This window comes from Oryctolagus cuniculus, chromosome 12 (genome assembly GCF_964237555.1).
Source record: "Oryctolagus cuniculus chromosome 12, mOryCun1.1, whole genome shotgun sequence".
Lineage (NCBI taxonomy): Eukaryota > Metazoa > Chordata > Mammalia > Lagomorpha > Leporidae > Oryctolagus > Oryctolagus cuniculus.
The window spans coordinates 55,345,515-55,355,080 of record NC_091443.1 but is presented as its reverse complement, the minus strand read 5'-3'; the positions used below and the strand labels follow the sequence as shown (position 1 = coordinate 55,355,080).

At 36.8% G+C, this 9,566-nt stretch overlaps 1 protein-coding gene across 1 annotated transcript; it reads right to left on the bottom strand.

The window, feature by feature from the left end:
• Positions 1–1,372: 1,372 nt before the first annotated feature.
• Positions 1,373–2,550, bottom strand: LOC138842993 (olfactory receptor 4F15-like). Its single transcript, XM_070054871.1, has one exon. It carries the CDS (start codon positions 2,500–2,502, stop codon positions 1,582–1,584), a length of 921 nt encoding a protein of 306 aa, XP_069910972.1. The 5' UTR covers positions 2,503–2,550; the 3' UTR covers positions 1,373–1,581.
• Between the last annotated feature and the right edge of the window lie 7,016 nt (positions 2,551–9,566).

Below are 9,566 nucleotides of genomic sequence, written 5' to 3'. Positions count from 1 at the left end.
TAGTCGCGGACAAACTCAATAGCTCCAACTCCATCCAGGACTCCCATGTGGATGACAGGGCCTAACCTTGAACCATCTTCCTCTGCTTTTGCAGGCATTTTATTTTTAAAAGTTTTATTTAGAGGGGGCCAGCACTGTGGTGCAGCGGGTTAAAGCCCGGGCCTGTGGCACCGGCATCCCATATGGGCGCTGATTCTAGTCCCGGCTGCTCCTCTTCCAATCTAGCTCACTGCTATGGCCTGGGATAGCAGTAGAAGATGGCCCAAGTCCTTGGGCCCCTGCATCCATGTGGGAGGCCCGGAAGAAGCTCCTGGCTTCAGATCAGCGCAGCTCTGGCCGTTGTAGCATCTGGGGAGTGAACCAGTGATGGAAGATCTCCCTCTCTGTCTCTACCTCTCTCTGTAACTGTCTTTCAAATAAATAAAATAAATCTTTTAAAAAAAGTTTTATTTAGAATTCATCTTAAAATGTATTAATTTTCTACTAACATGTAATACGTGTACATTTTTCACAGGGCACAGTACAATATTTCAACAAGTATACACACAGTAATCTGATCAAACCAAGCTGCTCACATTTCCACTTAATTACATTTTCTTTGTTGTTTTTGAGCCTACCAGCTCTTTTCTTCCAGTTTTTTGTATGGTATATAATCCATTACTATGAACTGTAGAAGGCCCACTGTGCTGTGGAACACTGGGACTTGTTACTGTTGAGTTTTATTATGCAATATCAAATCTCCCTTTGTCACCCATTCCATATACTTTCTTAACATCTAATAATAACTATTTTAAATTCAAATGGAATTTTTCTGATATAATTATTCTGCTCTCATTGGGCTTCAATTTGCATAGCCTTCTGTCTTTTATTTTACTGGAATGGACCTGAAACCATTGGAGTGGGCTCAGAGGCTGGCCTGACGCTGAGTCAAGTGCGGAACCTGGGTCCATAGAATGGGGTGTTTGAGTTCATATGTGCTGGCATGGGACTAGAGTATTGATTGATGTTGGAGCCTAGAGTCTGAAGCAGCAGGAGTTGGTTTGGATCCTGGGACCATGGGGATTGGCCTGGTGCTGGCATGGGTCTGGACTTTGAATACCTAAGGATGGCCTGGAACGTGGGACTCTAGGGTCTGGCCTGTCACAGGAGCAGACCTGCCGCCTGAGAGCATGGTGAAAGGCTGGGTCCCCGTCTGGAGCCTGGTGGAGAGTGTCCAGGAGCTGGCATGGCCCTGGGCTCAGCAGAGCAGACCTGTTCCCGGAGCCCACGACAAAGTTAAGTGCTCACCTAACTGGTGTTCATCATGTGTAGGGGACCTCTCTCTTCATTGTGCTCCTTGAGCTTGTGAAGAGGGGGATGTGGATAACTGGAAACTTTTATTCTACCCTCTTAAATTCACCTTTTCTTATTTCTGTTCTACACTCAGGGGCTGTCATTCTATGGCTAGAAATTCTTGGAAAATCTCCTTTTGCCTTCTTAGAGAGATCTTATTTTCCCTCCAACCTCTGGTTTCTGTCTGTTATTCTCAATTTCTCTTTCCTTGTTCTTATCTTAAGATAAGTCTGATCAGCAAAATATGAACTAGTATTTCTGTTTGCTCAGTCTTTGTACTGCTATCTTTATATCTTTGTTCCTTAGTGTATAGATGATAGGATTCAAGGCGGGAGTGATAGCAAAGTCAACAATGAACAGGTATTTATCAATTGATGATGTGGGGAAAGGCCACACATACAGAAACACACATGGGGTGAAGAAAAGTACAACCACCGTGATGTGAGCTGACAACGTGACGAGTGCCTTGGATAAGTCCCCTGCAGAACGTTTCCAGACGGTGGCCAGAATGAAGACGTAGGAAATGATTAGCAGGAAGAAGGTTCCTGCAGTCATGAAGCCACTGTTGGCAGCAACAACAAACTCAAACTTGGCTCCATCTGTACATGCAAGTTTAATTATCCTAGGAAAGTCACAGTAAAAGCTGTCTATTGTATTAGGACCACAGAAAGGCAAGTTTATCACAAAAGCAAACTGAGACATCGCATGGACAACTCCAGTTACCCAGCCAATGACTACAAATGAAACACATTTTTTAGGGCTCATGATGTTCAAGTAGTGTAGAGGCTTGCAGATTGCAATGTACCTGTCAAACGCCATGGCTATGAGCAGCACCAATTCTGCTGCTCCCATGATGTGGATGAAGCATGTCTGTGTCATACAGCTTTGGAAGGAGATTACTTTGTATTCACTTAAAAGTTCTGAGATCATCTTGGGAACTGTGACTGTGGAAAAGCTCACATCAATGAGGGACAGGTTGGCCAGCAAGAAGTACATAGGAGAATGCAAGTGAGAATCAGCAATGACCAAGAAGACAATGAAGAGATTTCCCAGGATGATCCCTACATAGAACAAGGAGAATGTCAACATGAGAAAAACCTTAGTTCCCCACGAAGTGGAGAGTCCCAGCAGCACAAACTCAGAGACCACAGAGTCATTCAGGCCGCCCATTGACTTGTGCACAGGAGTGATTTCAGACCACCTGTGGGTAGAGTGATGAGAACTCAGGATTAATTGTACAATGGTATATTCCCTTTCTTTACTGTTAGGTTTTTCTATGGGCTACATATCCTGAGTTAGAATAGGTTGAGTTTAATGAGAAAAATAAAAAGAATATGAAGGTATTGATAGTACTCAAGGGGATTACATTAAAAGAGAAATAAAATTATGGGTGTATTAGATGGAGGCAAATGAAATTATTTTCCTTCTTATTCCATTATCTCTTCATTGTCTCTCAAAGACTTCTAGAAATTTTCCATGACCACTTCCCTAGGTGTTGGTCCACTAATATCCTCAAGGGAAATAATTTCTATTTCTTTGACTTCAATACTTTTCATCAACTTGTGAAGTCTTCTTAGCTGAATTTCTTTTCTAAAAAAAATTTTTTTTTCAATTTTCTTTGAAAGGATATAGAGATAGAGGGATGGGGGAGAAGACGAGAGAGAGAGAGAGAGAGAGAGAGAGAAAGGAAGAAAGGAAGAAAGGAAGAAAGGAAGGAAGGAAGGAAGGAAGGAAGGAAGGAAGGAAGAAAGAAGTTGATCTTCCATCTCTGTTTACTCTCCAAACACCCACAGCAGCCAGGGCTAGGGTAAGCCTAAGGAAGGATACTAGATTTCTTTCTGAGTTTCCCATATAGGTAGCAGGGAGCCAAGTACTTGAGCCATTACCTGCTGCCTCCCAGGGTGCATATTAACAGGAAACTGTAGCAGAAGCTGAGGAACTGTGTCTCAAACTAGGCACTCTGATATTAGATGCAAATTGTCCCAATCAGTGACTTTTCTGCTGTAGCATGTCTTCCAGTCACAACCTCTCTACTCTCAGTTATCTTAGTGGAATTTCTTTCTTCATCATTCAAATCAATATGTTCAGGCCAAAAGTATTGAAAACATTTCACCTTATTTCACCTTGCATGTGTATTTTAATTTTGTTTGAAAAATTTATAATTGAGGTCAGGTGTACGAATTGAAATTGTTAATATTTTGAACTCATGACTCATTGCTATGCAACATGCATGAACTTCTATATTTAATTACTTATTGGATACAATCACAGAATGTCTGTTAAGAAGCAAAATGTGGTAATTAATCACTGATAATTTTAATAAATAAAATTTATTAAATGATTTTCAATGCAAGGCACTCTACTTAGCACATTATTTTGTTTAAACTTCTTAAAATTCCTTATTGTAAAAATTTCTTATATTGAAAATTTAAGGTTCACTTACAAATGAAGAAACATTACTTTTCAGAGACAAGACTTGCATCTATAGGTGTAAAACACTCTAATATAGCTATGCAGCCATGGTTCTCTACTCTTCAAGTCCAACTCCTTCCAGTACACGGTAGATCTTCCCCATGTCAATTAATTAGACTTCCTTCAACTTTTGCTTTCCCTGAGCTACTAACATGGTGAACTTTTTTTTTTAAACCTAATCTCTGAAATCTGTGTCCCTTTATAATTACTCCTTTATTTCTCTACCTTTTCACTGACAATATGAGATCCACTGTTCCTTCATTCAACATGCTAACCATTCCAGTATTGACAGAGTGTTTTTTCTTAGAGAAAGAAATTCTGATTCTTGATATTCTATGAAATGATCACGTTGAAATCTTGTTTTACTAGAGCTCCATACAGGATTTTACTTATTTATTTTTTATCATGGCCTTGTTTCTGTAACTTCTATGCTTGGCTTTTGGGAAGCCAAGATTCCTCCTATTTCTAGCCTATAGAAACTCCACTTGTTCAGATAGTGGGTTGAAATGTACCAACTTTAGAAGAGAACACTTCCATTCCGTATTAAGAGCACGATGTGTTATTTTTCCAAGGTGGTAGTGATAATCCCATTGCCCTTAGCCATGGATTCATGTAAGACAAGGCAGCTCAGAACTGTTCAGTGAGTTGTCGTATGATATCTTCTGTGGAGAGCTTTTCTTCTAGGGAAAAAAGAAAGAAATTTACACAGAGAACAGGTTTTCTTGGTTGATTTTTTTCTTGTATTTAATGTTGGCATTACCTACCTGTGAAGCAATCATGATTTCCTACAATGTATAGCTAAATAATTGAGAAACTTAGGAAGATGCTAGGACTCGACGGGCATGTTGAGTCACTTAACCAAAGCCAGTACACGGCCTGTCCCTTTTCAGAATTCTTGCAATGCAAGAAAAACAATGCCGTTTGTTTCACTCACTTTAAATCAGGTCTTTATCTCCAGACAAGTGTAATCCAAGCATTTCTATGAACGTTTTCCACTAGTTCTGACTTCTTTATGTCTTTTACTGGCATAATCTTTTTTTTTTTGTTCTTTTGACCGTTCTTACTATTTGGTATGACTCTATATTCTAACCTGAGATTTAAAAACACTTCAGTGGCAGTTTATTCACTAATGTAGTGTTTCTGTATTAAGTTCTAAATCTGTAGTTTTATCTCTGAACCCCAAAGCTACATATCCCAAACTATGTATAGGATACACATCTATATGTTAAGAGTTCCATTTCCACATTCAAATTAAATGGTCAAAACTGATCTTATGATCTTATCTGTTACATATCCACTTTAATCTACTCCACTAAACTCTAATTCCCTCGAACTTCATCAATTCCAATGCCTTAATACATATTAATGCTATTTTCATGGAAACCCAGTGTAGATATCTGTGCGACACTCGTGTCTCTTCTATACTTTCCACATATTTTTACTCTCAACTTTTTGTAATTCAGTTTGATCTTCTACACTTCCCTTGTCATATTAGTTTCCATTTTCTATATTTTCTTTTTTTTTGACTATTGAAAGGCTACTGAATATTTCTGATTCCCTACTTATTCAAGACTAGATCATTCCATACCCTGCTTCTTGATCTATCTGAAGAGTCAATTTGATCAGGGAATATAAATCCTTTGGCAGTCTTTCAAGAGAAAGTTCCCAATAATCCACATCATATTACATACAACTACCATGAAGGCCATATAATATGATTTCAAGGAGTATTTCCATAAAAATTTTAGTAAATGAATGAATTTCAAAATTAATTTCTAATTAAAAATCTTAGCAAAATAAATATTGAGAAATATTTCATTTTTAATACTTTTAGAGAAAATTTTAAACAATTTTTAAACAGCTAGCTTTTGGTTATATATGAGACATGAATATTAAGAACACAAGGAAGCATGTCTGCTAGCATTATAATTTAACAAGGTACGATAGCCATGAAGATGACATCAAGTAATACTACTGGAGAGAAGGTGTGAAACTGAAATCATTGGTTGTCAAATCACATAAAACTTAGGATAATTAAATGAAAATGATAAATCTAATAAGATCATTTAAATAAATATATAAGGTTAATAATAACCTGTTAAATGTGGTGAGAGTTATCACTTATAAAGGAAACAAATGGGGCTGGTGTTGTGGTTCAGTGAACAATGCTGCAATCTGTATCCGAGTCTAATTCCAGCCCCAGCTGCTCTGTTTCTACTCTAGTTCTCTACTACCATGCCTGGGAACGTGGTAGAAGGTGACTCAAATGGTTTGGCCCCTGCTACCCATGTGGGAGACTTGGATGGAGTTCTGGGCTCCGGGCTTCAGCCTGGACCAGCGGTGGCCATTGTGGTCATTTGGGGAGTGAGCTAGTATAAGGAAGATCTCTCTCTCTCCTGCCCTCTCTCTTTCTCTCTCTCAGTGTCTCCCTCTCTCTGTAACTCTGCCTTTCAAAAATTAGTAAACTCTCATATAAAGGAAGCATGTGCAATATATGCATTCTATTGAAAGAATATGACTTTTTCTGATATATTTGAAGCCCTTAATAAAATGGGAATTCAGTTAATGCTAATAGAAAAAATGATTCAAGGTTATAAAATTATTTATTGTCACTGAACTAATCCATGCATTAACTGTGATGCTGCTGTACGATCAATTGGATCTGTGCTGGAACAATACAAAGTGACAAAAAGATTAATTTCAAACTCAGGGAAATTCTGAAAAGCAAACATATCAGCAGTTGGAGGACTAAGTGAATGCTCTCTGTAAAAGAAATCAGAATGTATTGTAAACCTTTAATAGTTAAACAATGATCAATATGACTAGCTTGAACACACAATGGAACAAAAACATACTTATGAGTTAGATACAAATTAGGAAACTGTACATTAAAGAAGACAAAATGTAGAGGAAAATCAAGAATTATTTAAAAAGTCATGTCACTCAATAGCTGTTTAACTTGTTGATCAACACTGGAAACAGAATTGTATGTTATCCTATATTTTATAGCAAATTAAGATCTGAAAAATTAGAAATCTTAAATGTAAAATATAATGACAAAATTTTAATAAAATGTGTGAATTAATTTTCAAAATGTGACTAGAACACTTTTCTAAGTTTACACTTAGAAAGTAAATTTCACTATTATACTATTTCCTGAAAAAGATTATTAAATTTGCTGTTGCTATGGGATTGGGAGAGCCTCGCCTCAGTTTCAGCTGATAGGAATGTGGAGTGTGTACTCATTAGAGCGCCAAGTCATAGTAGAAATAAAACCTTTTAACATTTTTTATGACATTCTTTTTTTTTTTGACAGGCGGAGTGGACAGTGAGAGAGAAAGAGAGAGAGAGAGAGAGAGAAAGGTCTTCCTTTTCTGTTGGTTCACCCCTCAATGGCTGCTGCAGGTGTTGCCCTGTGGCCAGTGCACTGTGCTGATCTGAAGCCAGGAGCCAGGAGCCTGGAGCCTGGAGCCAGGAGCCTGGTCTCCCATGGGGTGCAGGGCCCAAGCACTTGGGCCATCCTCCACTGCACTCCCTGGCCACAGCAGAGAGCTGGCCTAGAAGAGGGGCATCCGGGACAGAATCCGGCGCCCTGACAGGTACTAGAACCTGGTGTGCTGGCACCGCAGGTGGAGGATTAGCCTAGTGAGCTGCGGCGCACTAGGATTACACAGTAATCCTATTTTGTGAATTTAACTGTAAGGGAATAGAAAAATGGAAAAATGTATTTGTAAAATTATTTGCCATTAATTATGAATATTCCTTATAAAATTCAGTGGTAATAAAATAATTGTTCAAGAGTAAAGGAGAGTTTAAATAATAAATGGGTACTTTTCTGCAAAGCAGGCTTTATAAATGATTACCAAATTTATATTAACTATTATGAAAAAAAACATGTTTTTTACCCCAAGTTGATTTGCTCTGTTTATTGTTCTTTTAATTTTAAAACAGGTGAATACGGAAATGGAAAGGCTATTTCCCTGATTTGATCAGTTTACACTATATAAATGTGTTGAAATATAGCATTGTGCCCCATAAAATGTACAAATTTTTACATGTTAATGTCAGTTTAAAAATTTAAAAACTCTTTATTAATGCAATTTGATAATACCCATATTTGCATTTAAGCCTATCTATCTCTTACATAATTGCCTATGACAGATAATATATGCAGATTTCTACATTCTTGTTATATTGGTAGACTGGGTATCAAATGCTCTGTTGCTGCCAGTATGTGGTCTTTTGCTAATAGTGACCATTGGTAAAGCGATAAAGTGCATTATTCCTTCAGTTTAAAAAATAAAAAAGTATCAAAATCATGGAAGAAAAAGGAAAATTCACATAGTAGTGATTTTTAATGCACAAGATGATACAGTATGTAACAGTGCAGAGACAGAGTCACCAATTTGCCTCCTCCAATCCTCTGGTTACCTGATGTGTGGTTCAGAGTAATTTACCAAACTTCCTCGTGTGGTAAGTTTCTTCATCAGTAAAAGACAGAGACCAAGAATCGCCTCCTTTTATGGTCACTATAAGGACTAAATGAGTTAAAATAAACAAAATGCTTGGCCATGTGACAAATGTTAAATGTTATCCATCATGTTAATTTTCAGGAAATACAATCATGAAAGAAACCTGGAATTTTTCAGATTGCAAGCAACGATAGATTTCTGGCACAAATGGGCTGGCATACTTTTTTATGACTGATAGAAATGGAAAAATTAAGACACAGGCATAGTTTTTCATTTTTATGATCATTTTATGATCCAGAATCAGGATATTTCACACACCACTTTAATAAAAATAAAAATAATTCTACCTTGAAGAATATTTTGTGTTCATTTTGTAATGGAAATTTAACTTTGAAGAAAAGATTAGAATGGTATATAAAAAGAATGAAAATCATTCAATTAAATGAAAAGGAAGATAGAAAGAAAAATAGATTGTAGGGGGAAAAATGGGGATAATTATGTACCCTGGTGGTAGAGAAATAAAGATGAGGTATTATACTTACCTGTACAAGTATGGATTACACTCTCAGCTACTTCCAGGAATGAGAAAAACAGGGATTTATTCCTTTTTAGAGTCATCATTATATCTCTAGATACACAATTATAAACAGTTCCCATCTTTAGGAATGAAACCAATTAGTAGAACTGGGAATAATGGTCAAAAATATACTCCATTGTTAGCTTTCCAAAGAGGTGACATCTTTCCTGCTCTCCGCTTCTCCCAAGGGCCAAGTATCATCAGATGCAGAACTGAATATTGAGAAAGGAATAATTCCATGTGGTGGGCAATTATTAGGAAGCTGTGACAATATTTTTCTAAATTTGAGATTAATTTATTTTGAATTATTGAAAGTTATCAATATCACTGACTATATCAGTTTGGCATCTGTATCAGGTTAAGGACTGACCACCACTATGTGCTACTTCAGAGATATTGTAGTTGGTTCTAGATGACTGCAATAAATATAATTTTGCAATAAAGTGATTCATGAATTTTTTGGTTTCTCAGTGCAGACAAAAATTGTTTAAAGTATACTGTAGTTTATTAAGTGTTAAACAGCATTGTATCTAAAAATTAATGAATTAAAGTAGTTTATGATTTAATAAATTATAAATTTAAAATAAATAATTGTACTAATAAATAAATTATAGGTACTTAAGTAACATACTTTATTGCTGAAAAGTTCTAGAAATCATCTGAGCCTTTACCAAGTTATAATCTTTCTGCAGGTGGAAGTCTTGTCTTGATGT

Excerpts from the sequence above, each read along its gene's own strand:
- LOC138842993 (XM_070054871.1), bottom strand. The coding sequence starts at position 2,502 with ATGGGCGGCCTGAATGACTCTGTGGTCTCTGAGTTTGTGCTGCTGGGA.